Source organism: Somniosus microcephalus, chromosome 25 (assembly GCF_052327205.1).
Source record: "Somniosus microcephalus isolate GS21.2 chromosome 25, FLI_Smic_1.0, whole genome shotgun sequence".
NCBI lineage: Eukaryota > Metazoa > Chordata > Chondrichthyes > Squaliformes > Somniosidae > Somniosus > Somniosus microcephalus.
Genome location: NC_141011.1, coordinates 51,481,241 through 51,503,032, shown reverse-complemented (window position 1 = coordinate 51,503,032; position 21,792 = coordinate 51,481,241). Strand labels below are relative to the sequence as shown.

The window sequence follows — 21,792 nt, the reverse complement described above, 5'->3', positions numbered from 1 at the left end:
GTTTCCCAACTGTCGTGCTGCACCTCTGTGACATCGTCCATAAGCAGGTGGTCTGCTACCATCTGTACACTGATGACTTCGCCAACACGGCCCTAAACCCCAGGACCACCTCTGTGCTGTGAGACTGCATGTCCGGCATTAAGTCATGGACGTGCCAGAATATCCTCCAATCGAACAAGTTATTTTTTCAGCCCTCAAAAAGAGTTCACACTGACTCCCTCTCCCCCACTTGGCTGCTCGCTCCTGCCTGACCAAGACATGAAACTCCAACGTCCCGGTCAACGCAGAATTGAGCTTCGAAACTGACTGTCCATTACTAAGACTTCCACCTCTGCAACATTGCCTGGCTCCATCGCTACCCAATAACCACTGCCACCTCAACACTTACCCAGGCTCTCCTGGTCTCCGGAAACTCCAATTCACCTAAAATGCTGTCACCCACATCCTATTCCGGACTAAGCCCTGCTCATCCATCGCCTCCACCCTCGCCAACATACATTGGCTCGCCATCCCCCCAAAGATCGAGTTTAAAATCCCTATCCTCGCATGCAAATCCTTCCACAGCCTTGCCCACCCCATCGTCCAGTTTTACGTCCCCTTCTGTTCTCTGACTCGAGCGTCCTATATGTCACCACCGCCTGACCCTCCCACTGCACCTCTTGATGGCCGAGCCTTCAGCGGTCGCCTCTGGAGCTCCCTCCCCTAAACCAATCCAACTGCCCTCTCAAATCCCATCTCTTGGACCAAGCTTTGTCACCTGTACTTTTAAACTGAAGAAACTATGACTAAAAATGGAAATGCTGCAAAACAGAAAATGCTGCAAAACAGAAAATGCTGCAAATACACAGACGATCGATCAGTCAGCATTCGTAGAGAGAAAAGGCAAGTTCTGAAGTATTGACTGTGTACTTTCATCAAATCTCAATTATGCCAATGCCTTGTGTTTTAACAAAGTGCGCGCACACAAAACGTCAGAACCAATCTATTCCCTTTCCGGATGCTCACTGACCTGCTGTGTACTTCCAGCATTTTCTGTTTTTATTTCATATTCCCACGACGTTATGTGCTGGACTCCCATCTGATTTGGTTAGGAGCAAATTTCTCATTTCAGAGCACAAGGCACTGGCTGGACAGCGTGCAGCCCCAATCTAAATGCTAATGCAAAATGGGTTTAGAAACATAGAAGATAGGAGCAGGAGTCGGCCATTCGGCCCCTCGAGCCTGTTCCGCCATTTAATGAGATCGTGGCTGATCATCCAAATTCACTACCCTGTCCCTGCTTTCTCCCCATATCCCTTGACCCCTTTAGCCTTAAGAAACATATCTAACTCCTTCTTGAATATATTTAATGAATTGGCCTCAACTGCCTTGTGTGGTAGAGAATTCCACAGGTTCACCACTCTCTGGGTGAAGAAATTCCTTCTCATCTCAGTCCTAAATGGCTTACCCCTTATCCTTAGACTGTGACCCCTGGTTCTGGACTCCCCCGCCATCGGGAACATCCTTCCTGCATCTAGTCTGTCTAGTCTTGTTAGAATTTTATAAGTTTCAATGAGATATAAGTTTCAGTCACTCCAAGAGGACGAGCCTCCTAAATAAGAAATTTGATTACGTTGAAACTGATAAAAGGAAAGAAAATCCAGTTCTAGGCAAAAGGGCAAATCAAATAAATTACTTTGGCATGTGTCAGAGCCAATACCAAATGAACAGTATAAATCGACATACACAATGCGTCAGAGGTCAAGGGTACTGTGCTGTCTTTTCAATCGCAGCAGGCCGTAAATTTGTGAAGATGAACAGCAATTAAATTTAAACATTGTGAGTGTTGCTTCTGAATCGTGTACCTATCTCAATTTGCTCCGATATGTACTGGGGCGGGGGGGGGGGGGGGCGATTGGATCAATTTCAGGACTGCCCTATCGCAATACACTCAGGAATCCTGTTTTTGTACAGTTTATCAATGTGACCTTCAAAAATACTTAGGAGCCTGTGGATGGAATCTAGTACGATCCCATGAATTATGGCTTTTTTTTTAAAAAAAACCTCATGTTCAGAATTAATACGGACAGTTTTAGTATTGAATCGGCGAGGGCACCACAAAGGTCACAAGTTCCACAGGTGCAAGTGAGGTTAGTTCTGTCATCATACGTGGGGAAAAAGAAATGTTTTACAGTTTACTTTCAGCAGTAACTTTATAAAGCACCATTTTTAATCAGCTGTAGGATTTTTAAATTCTGTATTATAGGAACGCCCGGAGGGAGTTTAGATTTTGCCATTTTATGAAGCAACTTTCATCCAGTCTTGGCAGCCCAACTACAGTCTTGGTAATACTGCAAGTAGGGAATGATTTTAGAAGTTAGGCCAAATTGGGCCCCTTAAAGTCTTTTCTCTGTGCCACTGGTTTAAAATAACCGAATTACCCATTGGCAGTGCAAAAATAAATAGCACAATCACCACCATAAAATGTATCACTGCTGTGGGGAGTACACGAGTTGCCAGTAAAGGCTGCAGTTAAAATGTACACCCTTGTAATACTTTCAGCTCCAATAGGTTACAGAATCTAGAAACTTAAACCAGCCTTGTAGCAAATTATTTAATATTTTTTAGGTTGCAGTCAGAACCAGAGAGTTGAAATGGACACAAGCTTGATCCCCATTTCACTCATCGCCTGATCTGATGGTCCGATGGTCGTGAAAGGTGCTATATAAATGCAAGTCTTTCTCTCTTTTCATTGTACAACCACACTTTGTAATTATTTGTTATGCTGCAATTTCGAGTAAAACCAAACAGATTTTTTTATTTAAAAAAAGAGAAATGGAATCTTGTTTTTTCATGTATTTCCAAAATTATAGACACCATATGGCTGTGATGCTGAGAGGCTTTTAAATCATTTACGTACAGGGACCGCAGATCAGGTTTTAAATATTGTAGAATCTTTGGAAGGGCTAATACATTCTGTACTTCAGAACATTTTACTTTTGATTTGAGCAGAACTAATTTCACTCGTGAGATTAGATGACCTGTAGCCTTTGAATGCCGACGCGAGCCTGAACGGCTCCCTCATTGCAGTCCGTTCAAATTGTCTTTATTTGTGGTCTTAGTCTTTGCTTGGAAACTTCTAACTCTTCAGCTGAACCATCTCAGAATGTACGTCGATAGCAAATCAGTAACCTAGGTGAACATTTTTAAATGCTCCCTTTATAAATGCACGACGGCATCCTCAGTCGTTAATGCACCAAGGCCAAATCACAGAGGACGAAATGTGCGCCTTTGATTGGGGCTGTTTCAGTGTGGTCGCAGGGGCAGAAACTGATCAGATTCATTCAAAAGCAGAGTTGTGGGAAAGATGGGCACAGATTTGGGAGGCTACAACACGTTAAAAGATTTTGGAGAGGAAAGGGAGGTTGAAGATGGGTCGTGGCTTACAATGACAGAGGTGTAGGGGGTTGATTTATGAGGAAAGGTTGAGCAGGTTGGGCCTATACTCATTGGAATTTAGAAGAACGAGAGGTGATCTTATTGAAACATACAAGATACTGAGGGGGCTCGACAAGGTAGATGTAGAGAGGATGTTTCCCCTCGTGGGGAAATCTAGAATGCGGGGGCATAGTTTCAGAATAAAGGGTCACCCTTTTAGAACTGAGATGAGGAGGAATTTCTTCTCTCAGAGGGTCGTAAACCTGTGGGATTCTCTGCCCCAGAGAGCTGTGGAGGCTGGGTCATTAAATACATTTAAGGTGGAGGTAGACAGATTTTTACAAGATAAGGGAGTGAAGGGTTATGGGGAGCGGGTTGGGAAGTGGCTTTGAGCCCAAGATCAGCCATGATCTTATTGAATGGTGGAGCAGGCTCGAGGGGCCAAGTGGCCTATTCCTGCTCCTGTTTCTTATGTTCTTATGTGTAGAGAGTTCTAGTGCTGCCCTGAATTCCAGCTACGGAACTCCAAGAACTCAGTTTAACAACTGTTCTAAACAAGCTGAATAGAATGCACCCAAGTTATTTTTGAAAGCCCAAATTCCTGGATTCCGCAACTCATTAACCCAGATTCTCTGTCAGAATGCCACCCATGTCTCGCCTCCTTTCATCAGCTGCTAGTAACCAGAAGGACCATTAGGCAGTTAGGCGGAGGTTCCTTGACAATGTGACCCTCACAACTTGTCCATTGACAATATCGGGTGCTCCAGGGAAAAGTCTTACAGGTGATGGATAGTGAAGTGCACGATGAATACAATCTGGCCTCAAGACATTTTGCCCAAACTTCATTCAAACACAGAATACAAACTGCGGAAAGAAACACAAGGCAATAGCACCCGGGAGCGAGTTAAAGCTGCAAGAAGTTCAGGTCGTTTTTGATTTCATCTTAACGGAGGTAATGAGGATTTTATAATTACATGAGGTAGATGTGCAAAGTTCTTTAGAATCAGAGAAGAATGGAGATGGGGATGATTAAAGAATCAGAGTTTAATGATTAAAAAAAAGCAGCAGCAGTGAATGCAGACTGTTGATGGTTGAACACAAAATGGCCAGATTTAAAAAAATTTATTCGTTGGGATGTGGGCATTGCTGGCAAGGCCGGCATTTATTGCCCATCCCTAATTGCCCTCGAGAAGGTGGTGGTGAGCCGCCTTCCTGAACTGCTGCAGTCCGTGTGGTGAAGGTGCTCCCACAGCGCTGACTGTCGCAGCGGTTTTGGTGCAACGGAGTGTCTTGCTCGGCCATGTCAGAGGGAAGTTAAGAGTCAACCACATTGTTGTGGGCCTTGGGTCACATTAAGCCAGACCGGGTAAGATTTCCTTCCTTAAAAGGGCATTAGTGATGGGTTTTTAGAAACATAGAAGATAGGAGCAGGAGTAGGCCATTCGGCCCCTCGAGCCTGCTCCGTCATTTAATGAGATCATGGCTGATCATCCAAATTCAGTACCCTGTCCCTGCCTTCTCCCCATATCCCTTGATCCCTTTAGCCTTAAGAAATATATCTAACTCCTTCTTGAATATATTTAATGAACTGGCCTCCACCGCCCTCTGTGGTAGAGAATTCCACAGGTTCACCACTCTCTGGGTGAAGAAATTCCTCCTCATCTCAGTCCTAAATGGCTTACCCCTTATCCTTAGACTGTGACCCCAAGTTCTGGACTTGGGAACAATCCTTCCTGCATCTAGTCTGTCCAGGCCCGACAGAATTTTATAGGTTTCGATGAGATCCCCTCTCAATCTTCTAAACTCCAGTGAGTACAAGCCCAATCGACACAATCTCTCCTCATACGTCATTCCTACCATCCCAGGTATCAGCCTGGTGAATCTTCGCTGCACTCCTTCCATGGCAAGAACATCCTTCCTCAGATAAGGTGACCAAAACTGCACACAATACTCAAGATGTGGTCTCACCAAGGCCCTGTACAACTGCAGCAAGACATCCTTGTTCCTGTACTCGAACCCTCTTGCTACGAAGGCCAAAATACCATTTGCCTTCTTAACCGCCTGCTGCACCTGCACGCTTACCTTCAGCGACTGGTGCACAAGAACACCCAGGTCTCTTTGCACTTCCCCTTTTCCCAATCTATTGCCATTCAAATAATAATCTGCCTTCCTGTTTTTGCCACCAAAGTGGATAACCTCACATTTATCCACATTATAGTGCATTTGCCATGTTTCTGCCCAATCACCCAACCTGTCCAAATCGTACTGGAGTTTCCCGACATCCTCCTCACAGCATACCCTCCCACCCAGCTTTGTGTCGTCTGCCCAGACCGGGTAAGGACGGCAGATTTCCTTCCCTAAAGAACATTAGTGAACCAGTTGGGGTTTTTCCCGACAATCCGGTAGTTTCATGGTCACCATTACCGATACTTGATTCTCAACAGATTCTTGATTCAACAGAGAATCAGAGGTTTGGTACCATGGCAGGGGACTGGGTGATGGTGGGGGGGGGGGAAGGGAGGATGGGAAAAAAGAGAGTTGGGGAATAGGAGATGGTCCATGAGTTCTGAATATTGACCTAAAGCAGCACAAGCTAGATGGCCTTTTCTCATTCCTGTCTACTTATATAATACTACGGTGTCGAAGGACTGATTTACTGGACAGTTGCAGCTCAACAAATATTTAGGTTTTATTTAAAAAATCTAACTGATGGTCCAGGCAAAATTGAAGACATTTCTGAATTCAGTGCAAGTGGTCAGGCATTATAACGGTCACCTTAACGTAACTGGAGTTTTGGATTCCACAGCCTCAAGAAGAGGACTTGAGACAGTGAAAGGAATCCATCTGTCTTTTGCAAAACCAATCAAAACAATTTTTATTTGTAGCAAACGAGGGTGGCAAGGTGTTTTTTATATATACATAAAAAGCCCAACTTTTAGGGGCTGGTGGCAGCCCTCCCCCCGATTGCCATTCCTTCCGCCACCTAGGCCCCACACTCCAGAATTCCCGCCTAAACCCCACTGCCTCTCCACCTCCCACTTCTCCTTTAAGACCCTGCTTAAAATGCAGCTCTTCGATCAAACTTTTAGTCACGCCATCCTTCTTCGGCTAGGCGTGCATTAAAAAAAAAAAATTTGATTACACCTGTGAAGCACCTTGAGACATATTTCTAAGTTAAAGGCATGATATAAATGCAAATTGTTGTTTTAGCATTACCCGGTATCGCACTGCTGATGTAAGCCATTTGGTAAGGAAGTGTAGAGATCAGAATGGCAAACAAGAATGGAAATGCAAGAGTTGGGACTGGAACCCAAAAGTCCCAACATCGGGGAAGTATTTAAACCCGAGCAATGCAGTGGAGCTTAGCAGAAATGGCAAAGACAGGAGGCAAGACTAACAAATATCACATTTGTCCCAGTTATTGCACATTGTAAACAAGTGGCCCAAACGCATGACACACTTCCATTGAAAACACCAGTTTAGCACCTTTTATTTACACAATAGGTGAATGTATTAAATCAATCAAAGAATTGGAGGACCCATCTTTGAGCGAGCAGATGTCAGCCTTGGCTAGTGATAGCACTCTTGCCTCGGAATCAGAAAGTGATGAATTCAACCCACATTCCAGAGGCTTGAGCACCTACTCTACTTCAGGGCAGTCAGAAGTGCCACTTTTTTTGGATGAGATGTTAAACTGAGGTCCCACCTGCCTGTTCACATCCCATGGGACTACTTGAAAAGCAGGGGCGCTTTCCCGGTGTCCTGGCCAGCATTTATCCTTCAATCAACATTATTAAAACAGAAATTTCAGATATGCACACCGTGGTATAGCGGGCAGGAGATGCCTACTGTACCTCCAGAAATTGCATTCCTGGATGGCAAAAATCTGCAGTTTTTAAAACCGGTACCAGTCACCATTCTCATACTTATGTAATAGGTGGGGTGTATAGATCTGAACAAGCGCAACAGAATGGTGGCAAAATGGCAAGTTCAGGTTCGGTAAACTATTCTGAAGCTGATCAGTACAGGAGATTGATCTGGGTTATTCCAGCCCTTTAATCGTGTTTCCTGAACAGCCTGCCGATTGACAAGACCCAGCTGCTGGGGGTATGGCCATGAACCTGCTCCTTCAAGGACACAGCCAAGACTTTAATAGTGTATAATCTTAAGAGGAAAAAAAAACCCTGGCGTTTTCATTACTGTTTCAAGAACACGGTTGTAACTGCAGAATTAGTCTGCTCCCTTAATTTCACTTCATTAAAAGCAATTAATACCCAGAATTAAAATCATTTCATGTAGGAGCTGCAGCTGAAGATACTTAGCTCTTGAATTAGCCCCCAAGACCTTTATAAATTACAATGAACCTGAATTCCAGCAAGATGATAAATCATCCATGATTAGGAGGTGATCCTGTAATGAGGAAAGTAGGCTGAGAAATGTCTGGAATTGGGCACCTGTGAAAGGCCGATCCTGTGCTGGCACCACTGCTGATTTCTCAAAAGAACTCCAGCCTCTCCAAGAGGCAAACAAACTGCGAGTCCATAGTCTCTGTTGAGTTTTGCAAGGCCGGTAAGTTAAGGCAATCCTGTAATGGCAGACATGAAAGTGCTGCAATCAAAGAAAAGCAGTCACCGAATCACTTGCATATTCTGGGTGCTGAGGTTGGTCAGAAAGGGAATCGGAACAGGAGTAGGCCATACAGCCCCTCGGGCCTGTTCCTTCATTCAATCAGATTATGGCTGATCTGTTTCTTAACTCCATCTACCCGTCTTGGTTCCCTAACTCTTAATATCCTTGCCAAACAAAAATCCATCAATCTCAGTTTTGAAATTTTCAATTATCCTACTTTCTACTGGGCGATTACTTCCTTAACATTTGTGCCTCAGGGGCTTCAAGTGTAAAAATCTTATTTCAGAATGGAAGTGTGCAACTTAGAGCTGTGGCAGCTACCTGGCCTCCCTGACATTGCCGTCTAACATATGTGGTAATTCCTTGATTTTTTTTTCTCCCTCCGCCTTAGGGTAGAATTGTTCAGAAGCCTTTGGTCCAGCACAGATTAGAAATCTAATATCCAGACGAAAAATAGAAGCACAACCCATTATTCACAACCTTGGGCTCAGAGAACCTTCAATGACACAAGATAGGAACTTCTTTGCCAATAGGAGCACTCCGACTGTTCCGAAACAGCTTTAACTACAGAAAGCTGATGGCATTAAAAAAAAAACAATAACCATAATTTGGTGAGACAGTGGCAAAGCGTCTGCTCCAACACTAAAGCTATGTCAACATCAGATGGCGACAAAGATTTTTGGGAAATGTGGAGATGGTCACCGGTTTTCAAATTCAAGATGGCCAGCAAAAAAAAAAAGGAAATCCTATTCAAGTTTGATCCTTAAATCATTGGTCATATTTCTTGTATTTCGCACATGCATTAGGGCAAAAGTAAAATAAGGCGACCAAAATTCATCACCAGTAATACGTAAAGTTGAAAATACAACGGGGGATTTACAACCACATCTGTAAAGATTAACAACATTTTATTAAGAAAAGCCACCACAAACTTGAAGACTTGGCACTTTATTTGACTGAAACCATTACAACACAACCTCCCAAATGGTTTGAACTGGGCACAACATACAGTACAATTGCCAGAAAAGGCAAAAAATGAAAACTGAATACAAAGGCATCAGTCAGACCGTAGTTATTGGGATTCCCAAGTTATGAAAGTCACAAATTTACAAAATTGGGCTTGCATAAGACAAGCTGGAAACACTTGAACGTTATCCATTATTTAATTAATTCTTAAGGCTCACTAAAAAAACGATTATAATGATGTAACAAATGTCCACAAGGACCAATTTTAAAAACACACAATGAACCATCCACAGGAGGGCAAAGTGTCCCAGTACTGTATGTGATTGCCTTCCCTTTTTTCTGCACAAGAAACCGACTAGCACCACTTCCTTAATCAGTCTGCATTGTTTTAGAACAGTGGTCATTTGAGTACAGCTCAAGTAGTAGCATGCGTCATCATCAAGATCAACATAAACATTTCCTGCAAACTGTAAAAGGTGCTGCTGGAAAATGGAGGATCTTTTGAGCAGGATTTATTAGACAGAATATTGAGACGGCGCTGGTCAGTCTGCAGCTTTGGAGGTACTGTGGCACTTAATGTTCTTCAAAACTCAACGTCTTTGCAAACGGACAGAATGCACAAGGCAGCACGAATCAAAGTACATTCAAGTTTTTAAAAACAAGACAGTTAAATGAGACTGCGCTAACCCAGACGTTGTCAATGTCCCAACAAGATAGCGTATTGTGCAATGCCTGTAAACTAGAATCAAAGAATGTGCATTTCAGGAGCTGGCCATTTTACCCCAAGTCATCCGTGAAATTGTCATTACACCCGGTGTGAGCCCCACCAGATCATTTTTTTTCATCGGCAGCAAGGTATTCTGAAAATCCTCTGGAGTACGGTTACTGAGAAAACAATTATTTTGCAGATGATGTTCTTTATTTAAATTCAGGAATTTTAATTCTGGGCGGACATTACTTGGAAGCTAATTATTTAAATCGGAGCAACTGATTTAAAACAAAATTTCTTCAGGAGAAATCGTTTGAGCTTCCCTTTTGGGAAAAAAAACCCCACACATGACTGTCAAAAGTAACCCCAGTTTTAAAATTATAATTCCAAGCTTCCAGAGCGTAAAAGGATTAATGATGATGCTCAATGCGTGACTTTTTTGAAACTGTGAATGAATTGAGGCAAAAGTTAGAAATAAGCCAAAGTATATATTTAAAAAAAAAATCTAATTGTATGTAAAGTTAAGGAAATGATGACATGCCGATAAAAACTTCAATTAAATTGAAGGTACTTTTACGTAATGTGAACTAGGCAGCCCTGCTTATCACTTCAATTAAGACAAATCGAAAATGATAATTTTTTTTCCCTGCAGAGCACTACAGGTTTCTGCATCCTTCATAATTCTCATTCCAGATATTAAGCGATAGAACACAATTATCTAAAATTAAGTTAGTGCGGTTAAAGAGGGATCAAAAAAAATCTAAATAAAAAAAAAAACCGGCAAGCTTTAAAACACTCTGGATTAAGAAGCTCACACTCAAACTACCAATCTCCAAAATTGCATCCTATAAATGCTAGTTCTGAAATTATAAAAAGGTTTTTGAAAGCTTTATAGGTTAGAGGAAGGAGATAATATTGGAATGATCTGGCTCCTGCATTAGTTAGTTGAGTAGAAAGTTCCCAAGTTTAAGGGCACAGTGCAACTTTTTAAATGTTTAAAATACGAATGCAGTTCAGGTACTTTTGCCACATTTAAATCGAATTCTTCTAAAATAAATGATACAGGATTAAAGGAGAAACTATTTATTTCTAATCATTTTTACTTGTGATCTATAAGAAATGAAAGCGATAAATAACGTCTGTAGCTGGTTCAGACCAAAATAAATCAATGAAGCACGGATTAGGAGTTTGCTGCAATGTGTTAAGCTGGGTAAGGCGCCACTGTTAGTTTAACGTTCCTTTCTATCAGCCTCTTCCCAACCTTCCGAGACACATTCACAGACATCAAAACATGCAACACCTTTAAAAGCTAACTTTTTCCTCGCTGTCAAGCACAAGAATCGTTCGATCTTTCTCAGTGAAATGGACTAAACAACATTTTGAAAGGCAATATATATTATATATTCCCCTTAGTCAGTTTACCCAGGCTCTATTTCAAAACCAGAACGAATACTACAGAAATGTATTGTACCTGTCAATACATTTTTTAAATTGTAAAACATTTGTGTAAAATGGGGAAAAAGGACATTGAAAGTTTTTTTTTAAAATACAGATTTACATATTTAAAGAAATCTTGCCATCAGATTCTTTCATTAAATTAAAAATACTTAGAATGGTTGTAAGTAAGTTGAGGCATATCAAAGTAGAAATCCAAATGCAAAAAAAAACCTGCCCAGTTTTGTTAGATCGATATGAACTCAAAAAAGCGCAATTCCATAGCTGTCTATTGTCACCCCACCACCCTCACGATTATTTAAAAAAATAATACACAATTGTACTAACATTTGGATTTTCATTTCAAAAAAAGTAGAAATTTAATTTGGACCTTTAAAAAGGCACATTATGAACTAATGAAGGAGGCTTGTAGAAAATACACTTGTGTCGTGATTTAAAACAAAGAAACCCACCCAAAATCATAAACTCCCGTTTAACACTATGACCAAATGGGTTTTACAAAACAGATCAACAGACCAAATCAAGACGTGCCTCGGCCATTATACGTTTGAGTCCATTAATATTATTAAACGCTAACTGCATGTATTCCCTTTGTCAGTTTGTCAAGAACGTGGCCAATTGACAAGACGACTTATGAAACACTTTAGAATATTTTTACCCAGTTTATTAATTCAGAGAAATGGGATTCTGAGGCATAAAGTTACAGTGTCAGAAAAAAATGATTTTGAAATAAAGAACAAAATGGGTATACTGACCAGATTACATGTCAATTCCCAATGCCAATTTTTGGTACATCTTTAATTAGGCTGTCAGCTTTCCAAACTAGTGCAAAATATGAGCGCCTATCGAGACTGGCTGACCAAAATGAACGTGAAACCCATGACATAGACTTGGCCTTTTCAGTTTCCAAAAATTGTTAATGAACAAAAATCTGGCCACTGTGCAGTTTGGATTTTAATGATGTAGGAAGATTGATAGTCCGACTATTGTCAGCTTAAGCACCTTGGAAACTCTGAAGGGGGGGTAGGGGGAGGGGGATAAAAAAGGCTTATTCCAGTGATGGTCTCTACACGGTTGTTTCTCGTGCTTTAAGGTTTGGTGCCGAGTATTGTCGGCGCATTCTCGGTGGGGTAGTGAAGTGGTTGTGGTATGGTCTATCAGTTCTACCGTACTCAAACGGATGGAAGCAATTTTCCGAAGACCCACTACTGTAGTAATGCGGCCGCTGATGGTTGCGCCGCTGATGGTGTGTCAGAGACTCTGGCGTTTGACGGCCATCTGACGACTGCAGCGATTCGGTTGAGCTTGAAGTCTGCCGACGTAAGCCGCGCTGCTGACCGTTGCTGAAAGAGTTGCTCCGCCAGCGGACCTGCTGCTCACTCTTGTGGTGTGGCCCGTTGCCCTGGCCTTGGTTGTACCCTCTGCCTGCCCCATACGGGCGCCAGGGAGGAGGTTGCTCGCGGCCATTCTTTTCATGGGCATCTTCCTCGGTACCGCTTCCTTCCTTTGCCTCTCTTTCGACGACAAATTCTACCGCCTCCCCGTCCGTTATGATTATGTGCGTCCCAGGGCTCCAGGAATTTCTGTGGCTGGGGTTACTTTTGAAAGGGAATCGCAGTTTGCGATCTTGGGGCGGGATGAATCTGTGCGGCATGCTCTGCCTGCGCAGCTGTTTGGTAATCTCCTGCTGCTGCAGATTTTTAAATCGAATCTGCTCCAGCCTCATCCACCGCAGACGACCACGCCTGAATTCTGGATCTTCAGTCATTAGCCTCGAAACGCGCTCGTCCTTGCTGGCCTCATCCTCATTCATGGAATCACCATTATTTTTCTCGTTTTCGCTGTGCTTAGCATCTTCATTTCCCTCGCGTTTCTTTTTCAGGACGTCATTGCCGGGAATGCGTTTCCCTGGCTGCTCTTGCGAATCAATCAGTGGCAAAACTTTCTCCATCTGCAACATCTTGTTTCGCAGAATCTTTATCTCTTCCTCCTTCGTATTATTCTGCTTCTTCACTTCTTGCAAAATATTTTCCAATTTGTCTACGTGGCATTTAAGGTCGTCCACATCACTGGGAGTTTTCACAGTGGCTATTACATCTTCAATCCGCTCCTCTCCAACACCTACTGTATCCCACACATCCCTTGCAACAGCTCGCCAAGAATCTCTCTCATTGGGATCCTTCTTTCCATAGGCGGCACAGAGCTCCTTCATTTTAACAATGGCCAGTGCCTCAATCTCCTGCCTAGTATGCCTGAAATCATTCAGAGCCACCTCATAACAGATCTCCTTCACAGCCTGGATCTTAAGGTCTGAAAAAGTCACCCATTTCGGGTCTTTGGTAATTTTACGCCGCTTGGGAATCTGGTAAACTTTAATCTGTTCATGTTTTTTCCCACTGCTGGGCAGGCCACACTTTTTTACAATGGCTTGTAGCTTGCTGGCAGGCAGCTTCTCCCTCAGGGAGGTTATCAATCGCCAACTCTCTTCACAAGATCTCTTGTCTGAATCATCCCCACTATCAGAGTCTGCATCCTTGAAAAAAAAACCAAAATGCCCCAAAACAACCAAAATTAAAATTAAACCCAAAATTCAAATTGAATGAAAACAAAAACTAAAGTCATGAAGAAAACATGGGGGATGGGAGAACTATGATGCGTTAGATGAACATGCTTAAAGCCTTTGGTACAAAAAAAATCACACACACAATTATGGTCCAGAATCCTAAAAAAAAATGAAACACTTTCTGTGCAAATATTTATAAACTCAGCTAGAAGATGCCCACCTTTGATGCAATCTGCCCTGGTAAAGCAGCCTCGGCCGTTTAAGGCTACCTATTTGCTCGTTTATGCTGCTTTCGAGTTGCTTCTTAGGGTTACAGTACAGGTGGCTCTGTACATCACACCATTCAAAAATATTTGCACAGACAAAAATCAGACATTTTATGCATTCTGCACCACAATTCTGCAGATGATTAATTTTGACAAAAAAGTTACGAAAGGGAAACAAAATCCAAAATTTCAATTTTGATTGCATGATGTTCAATTGCCCTCATCCATTTATATGGACAAAATCAAACTCTTTTTATTTTTCCCTTTTCTGAATTTCAAAGCTGCGGCCAAGACATGCTACAAACATGCAAAAAAAGTGATCGTCTCTTTGCAATCCCCATTTAAACGGCAGCATAAAAGTGTAGTGCACTCAGTTTGGTACAGTGGTCGAATGGATCTAGTTAAGATGGGTTAGTACGCAGGTGCAGATATAAATGCAGTTAAATCCAGAGCAGCCAATACTCGACTCAATACTAAAACAAAGGCAAGATGTGTTTTAAAGTAGCTTCTCATCCTTGCAGGAAAGGGACAAGTAAGATCGTTTGCAGATCCACTAAACAACAATGTTATTCATCATTCTTTTAAATAATTGGCACCAGACTAAAAGCATTGATATTATTGATCGAAAAAATGGTTTTCATGAAAAACTAATCGGCCAAATTTGACCAAAGATTTTGCCAGACTTCTTAGTGATGTCTCGGTGTTGCAATATTCTAACAACGTGGATTTCCGAAAGGAATTGTGTGCATTAAAAAAAAAACAATTATTTGGGGATGGAGTTAAAGCAAGAATGAGACACTACCAGCTCTTAAAATTTGGGGACAGAACGATGAAGTCCACAGTCTACATTATCATCAGTCTAATTTTGAATGTTAAGCAGAACTGATCACAATTAACAGCACAAATTCATGTATTGGGACAAGCAACAAGGCATCGGTACGTTGTCACCTCGAAATAGCCAGCATTTACTATCTTAAGGTGAAATGGAAATGTCGAGGCCAGTAGGAGCAGAATAAAGGTCACTAGATAAAAAAATTAAGCTTGAAGGTCCATTGCTGTCCTTTTAAAAAAAAACTCATGGCATTCAAATTCCTATTTGCAATATATTAGATGTATTTTTTAAAAAAGTACAGCAGCAACAGGTTACCAAAACTTTAGAAGTGCCTTAGAGATTTTTTTTTTTTTTTAACATGGAGAAAACCATGTTGCTCTCACTGTATACTGATTTTGTTTAATTACTTGCTGCTTACATTTAAAAATAAAAATCAATTGCCAAAGAACTAAATTGGTTGATCAACTAAATTTAGTGTCAGCCAGTGGCTCAGTGGGCAGCACCCTCTCCTCTGGGTCAGAAGGTCGTGGGTTCAAGTCCCACTCCAGAGACTTGAGCACAAAAAGAAAATCTAGACTGACACTCCCAGTGCTGTACTGAGGGAGCGCTGCATTGTCGGAGGTGCCGTCTTTTGGAGGAGACGTTAAACTGAGGCCCCGTCTGCTCTCAGGTGGACGTAAAAGATCCCATGGCCACTATTTTGAAGAGGAGCAGGGGGAGTTATCCCCGGTGTCCTGGCCAATATCTATCCCTCAATCAACATCACTAAAATAGATGATCTGGTCATTATCACATTGCTGTTTGTGGGAGCTTGCTGTGCGCAAATTGGCTGCCATGTTTCCTACATTACAACAGTGACTACAAACCAAAAGTACTTCATTGGCTGCAAAGTGCTTTGGGATGTCCGGTGGTTGTGAATGGCGCTATATAAATGCAAGTCTTTCTTTCTTAATCATATATTTGATTGGACAACAATTGGACCTTTTGAGTTTGAATCCAGATCTCATGTTGGGGCTTAAAAGCTAACCTGTGTACCGCACTAACGGGAATGGGCAGAAAGTAGAGGTTCACCTACTATTGAAATTATCATTTATATGAATACTAATACTTTGAGGGAATCTCACTAATCTATTTTATTAGACGCTTACAAAAAGGATGTTCAGCACCTTTCATTTTTTCAAAATTTGTGCAAATAGCTGAACATGGTTTTTGTAAGCGTTTAAATAGATTCTAATTGGTAATCTCTGAAAATGCCAACTATACATCACGGTTCTTCTTCTTTCCCCAAGTGCTTCACAAGGGCAATTAGGCCAGGCAGAATGAACAATATTTGCAGCACGCTTTTAACACGTGCAACAATTTTATCAGAAATTTATAAAATGCAAATGATCTTCCCAATGCTGTTCAAAGCAGAAGAAAGCAAAAAAAAAAAACCCTCCCATAATCTTCTATTACCAGCAAATCTCTCAAGCAATACATCAGAACCCCAATTTGGCTCCTTGCTGGGCAATGGTTCCACAGGCACCAGGCATCCTCCAGTAGCTGCCCGAGCCCACATGGCCATCCACGTGCTAGCCCAGGGAGTAAGCCTCAGCTGGCAATTCGAGCAAGGCCGTGCCCAATCCCGTACCTGTCCCCAACATTCAGACGTGGGTGGGTACCTGAAGCCGAGTCAGTGGATGGCGATCGGAGAGCCGGAACCCTTGCCAATTCCCCTCTCCCTAACACAATGAAGCCAGTTGGAGCATCCCTACTGCCATGTTGGCAGCGGTCAGCTAACCCAGCATAGGCTGGAGATTAAACCAAAGACCTTTCGGGTCTGCACGGTTGTTGAGTCAACCGGGGGAACCGCGAACATTTTGTGTTCTTTAAATGCATGTGCTCATCAAGATGAGGTATTTTAGTGCCAGGGAATGGACCACTTTCCATTTCAGGCATCCCGTTTCAGTATCACACATTCCCGTTAGAGGCACCAGCAGATACGGGGTAATGCTCAACCTCCTGCTGCATCAATGTGCCATTTTCCATTTCCCACACCAAACAACCTTAGGCCTCTCAGAGAGACGGCCAACTAGTCCCAAATTAAGGGCAGTTTTGTGCTGTGGGCCCATGCCCATTAGGAACTGAAGATATCCCAAAGGACCCTTACAACAAGAACAGGAGGATAATTTCATCCATCAGTTTGGATTTGAACCCTGGCCCCAGAGGTGAAAGGCCAATATCTAACCATGGTGCCAGCAGGTTCCCACCTCATTTCATATTTTAACAATAAATCCAAAATAAATCTATGGGGTCGATACGGCACAATTTTTATAAAACAAAGGATTTTAAAAAAAAGGTTTGTCTAGAAACAAATACAGATGTGAGCTATACTGCATCTTAAACTCAAGAAAAAAGGTTTATTTAGCTGACCAATGTTCACAATTATTTACTGCTGACTTTGTTAAGCATTTAATTATTTTCCCCACAGATCATCTTCATAAGTCTTGCTCTAAAACTGAACTCATTCATATAAAAAAAACATTTATTTCAATTTTACAATGGAATGGTTTCGTTTCACAACAACTGCTTTTTCTGCTCAAGGACACAATATCCTTGTACTAATTATCCCATAAGCTAAAGCATCTGTTGAGTACATAACCCTCGTCTCCCTGAATAAGTCTTGCTGCAAGACATTGTTCAAAGATGGCAGAATCGTTATTTCTCCAGAAGGTACTAGGAAAATCAAATCCCATGCAAGAGAAGTGGATTGTACCATGCAGTTTTAAATGATCCATTTCAAAACTCATCACAAAGAGATCAGTGAAAAAAATCAGAGGTCAAAGATTGTGCAAAATTAGTAGTGTCCGAAAGTCGACCAAGCAAGCATGAACAACCCACTCATTTCAGGCCAATATAATGAAATAAAAACATCTGACACACAAGAAATGTTAGGGTTAAGGGAAGAAAAATAAAACCCCTTACCAAGCGTTGTTGCTCCAAAAGCAGGTCTGCCTCTTCCTTTTCTTTCTTGTACAGAATCTCCATTTCTTGAAGTCTGTTGAGAATAGAATGTGGTTTAGATGCATTTCACACTGTGTGGACACGGAGACCTGGCCGCTCAGTACAGACCCAGGACTGGGCAGATTTGAAAGCAATAGCCTAACTTGCATTTCTTGTTTTCTGCACACAGTCCCAGGGGCTACTTTCTCTCTGTACATACCATGTTCGCAGTACAGTGCAAATTACATGTCACACATACAAAAAAAAAGCATTACTAATGTACAATAGACAACATCACAGGCCAGAATAGATGGATGGGATGATGAGAGTGCAGGCAATTTTAGATCGATCTGGGGTCTTTTTAAACTTCTAATTACCAGTAGTAACAAGACTTTGCGCAATAGGTCTCGTTAGGGATGAAGAAAAGGTCTGCATTGTTGTGCTGTTTGAAGAGCATTACCATAAACATTTTATGCCTAATGACGTTCCCAAATGCAGTGATATTTTCACAAAATAAAATAGCTCCTGGTACTTCCTTACACATGCCTGCTTGTCAGTAAGCATTACAACTCTGCTGAGGCAAGACAGATCTGAAACACTAGCCTACCTGACATTCCATTGCATGCAAGTTTTGTGCATGGGATAACGGCATTGGGAGAATGCAGTGACAACACTTAAGGCTAAAAGGGATCAAAGGATATGGGGAGAAAGCAGGGGCAGGGTACTGAATTTGGATGATCAGCCATGATCTCATTAAATGGCGGAACAGGCTCGAGGGGCCAAATGGCCTGCTCCTGCTCCTATCTTCTGTGTTTCTATGGAACAGATGCAAGCCACAAGACAGACAAACAGGCGCAGTGGGTGTAGCACTGTCTTATTACAGGAAACTTTTGTTTAACCGGAGGTTAAATGTCTGGAAAGCTCTATCTACCGGCAAAATTCAGGAGCTGTTTCCTATAAGTTTTTTTTACTTCTCGTTGCTTTTTTTTTCCAGTCAGGCTCTGCAAGGTCCAGCTGAAGCTGTTGCTTAGCTACAGAGATGCTTTTAAGCTGCGGCCGACTGTTTTGAAGCTGTTGCAGGGTTTGTTGTCTCAGCTCCGTATGTTTTAACATTAGCGCTGGTTTCTACGGCAGTTTTGATGGGACGGCACCAGCTCGGTCCCGTCAGTGCCGGATACCAGAAAGTTTCCTGTACCTCTGGCTCTTGGGTTCAAACCCAGCTAAGAGTAAAAGCACTACAATCCCCCTGCTGCGTGTAAGGGTTCTAGGCAATGAGTATGGCCAGTCCCAACCGTGCTGCCTGTTTGTACAAGAGCTGACACTTGTCTCAGTTTGTAGCACTCACTCTGGTCACCGAGTCAGAAGGTTGTGGTCTGTGGCCATGAGCACATAATCAGGACTGATCACTCAGAACTGGGAGATGCATCAGAGGTACTGTCTTTTGGATTAGATTTTAGACTGAGGTCCTGCTTTACCCCTCAGATGGACGCAAAAGTTCCCATGACACTATTCAATGAGGAACAGAAAGTTCACCCGGTGTCCAAGCCAACATTCCTCCCTGCCAACAGAAACTGATTAGTACTCATTAATGTGCTGCTTTTAGAATCTTGCTCTGCACAAACTGACTGCGGTGTCCACCTACATTTCAAAAAGTAATTGTTGTATAGTGCCTTGTGATGTCCCAAAGACACAATAAGAAAGAAAAGACACAATAAGAAAGAAAAGAAAGACTTGCATTTATATAGCGCCTTTCACGACCGCCGGACGTCCCAAAGCGCTTTACAGCCAATTAAGTACTTTTTGAAGTGGAGTCACTGTTGTAATGTAGGAAACGGAGCAGCCAAATTGCACATAGCAAGCTCCCACAAACAGCAATGATAATGACTGGATAATGTTTTTTTTTTTTAGTGATGTTGATTGAGGGATAAATATTGGCCAAGACACTGGGGATAGCTCCCCTGCTCTTCTTCGAAATAGTGGCCACGGGATCTTTTATGTCCACCTGAGAGAGCAGACGGGGCCTCGGTTCAACATCTCATCCGAAAGACGGTACCTTTGACAGTGCAGCATTCCCTCAGCACTGCACTGGAGTGTCAGCCTAGATTTTTGTGCTCAATCTCTGGAGTGGGACTTGAACCCACAACCTTCTGACTCAGAGGCGAGTGTGCTGCCCACTGAGCCACGGCTGACACACAATAAGGAACTATATAAACGCATAGTGATCTTTTTTTAAACCACAATATTGCCAGAATTTAAGAATTTGTTTTTTTACTGTTAGAACTATGATTTTTTTCCCACTGAATTCATGCCTCTGTGCAGTGCTGAGGGAGTGCTGCAGTGTCGGAGGTGCCGTCTTTCAGATGAGACGTTAAACCAAGGCCCCATCTGCTCTCTCAGGTGGACGTAAAAGATCCTGTGACACTATTTCGAAGAGGAGCAGGGGAGTTATCCCCGGTGTTCTGGCCAATATTTATCCCTCAATCAATATCACTAAAAGACAGATTATCTGGTCATTATCATATTGCTGTTTGTGGGAGCTTGCTGTGTGCAAATTGGCTGCTGCGTTTCCTACATTACAACAGTGACTCCACTTCAAAAAGTACTTCATTGGCTGTAAAGCGTTTTGAGACGTCTGGTGGCTGTGAAAGGCGCTATCGAAATGCAAATCTTTCTTTAAGTCTTTCTTTCTGAGCAGGGTGCATCAGTCATGAAAGTCAGCAAGGAGCCACCAAAATAGACTCGAAATTTGGCTGCGCAAAGTGGTAGCTCAGTGCTAACTCTCCTTTAGTATAACTACTGGAGTTGATCATGCCCCAGAATCCAAAGTGGACTGTTAACACATTCAACTGTTTTACATATACTAAACTAGCAGCTCAAGACCTTTTTGATCAGAAGATATACTACAGTCGTTAGATGACGGTCAACTACTACAATATTTAGATACATCTCGATGTTAGGCAATGTTGAAAAAATTACAAAGCTTGAAGCCTGTGCAGGTACGCCTGCCAAATAGTGGCCCATTTCCAGCATCAACATCGCTCACCTCAAGAACCTTAAAAATTGACCCAAAATATGCATTAAAAAAAAAACTTCCCCAGGTTACTTGCAAATCTACAATTACCTTTTCTCCATCTCCTGTTTCATATCGATGCCTTGTTTTTCCAGAAGTTCCCGTTGAGCAAAAGCCCAATCGACAGGTTCTACTGGGGTCTCGGCAGACGGAGTCTTCTCTCGTTCAGCACGTGCCTGCTCGGGGTGGTTGAATCGGAACACATGGTTCTTGCCCATAATAATACGATTCCCTTAAAAACAAGTTTGAATCAACAGTTTCAAATTTCAGAACAATGCAATTGATATCAGGAATGTTGAAAATAAATAAAAGAACAAAGACGACTGCAGAAATGCAAACAATTAATATACTTTTCATTTCAGAGGCTTTTTTGCATTTACCTGAAAAAGTGGCAAACTTGGTTTACAAGTGCAACACACTCTACATCTGTCAGGCTCTATAGATATTTTGCTGTACTACATCAGAAGATAATATTCCGATAGCCAATTCAAAAGCAGGGGGCAATGGATTTCCGTCAGTCTACAGGTTTTCAATGTTGTTGTTGACTTCAACCTTTTTCTTCTTCACCCCACCGCTCTTGAAAATCTTGGTGCAGTTAATAGGAAGTGGATGGCAGCGGGGGGGGGGAGATGGGGTAGGAAGAAAGGAAATGCAGACTCTCCTCCATTCTCCCCTAATATTTTTGGCATGGGTTAGATCTCCCTCTACATGACACTCCCAAAATTACCACCAACATCCTCCCAACTTTTCATGGTTGGACTTTTGCCCCGAGCTGGTGATTCAATGTTGAGATATGGTTCCAAAGGGGTCACCCAGCCTCCTAGTATATTGTCCAACTGGTCATTATTGATATGCAAGTTTGGTCAGTGATAACAGGCTTTCATTCTGTCCCCATTTGACATC

At 42.3% G+C, this 21,792-nt stretch overlaps 1 protein-coding gene across 28 annotated transcripts in view; it reads right to left on the bottom strand.

The window, feature by feature from the left end:
* kif1b (kinesin family member 1B) overlaps positions 1-21,792 on the bottom strand; it is a 290,388-nt gene that overhangs the window by 99,461 nt on the left and 169,135 nt on the right. For 27 of the 28 annotated variants that reach the window (XM_085967403.1, XM_085967405.1, XM_085967411.1 and 24 more), the window contains 2 exons: positions 20,941-21,121; positions 17,802-17,874 (listed from right to left, as the gene is read on the bottom strand). In XM_085967403.1, the coding sequence (XP_085823529.1) occupies positions 17,802-17,874; positions 20,941-21,121 (254 nt within the window). Of the gene's footprint in view, positions 1-8,978; positions 13,710-17,801; positions 17,875-20,940; positions 21,122-21,792 lie in introns of those variants that run through there. The other variant, XM_085967427.1, reaches the window with a different exon arrangement.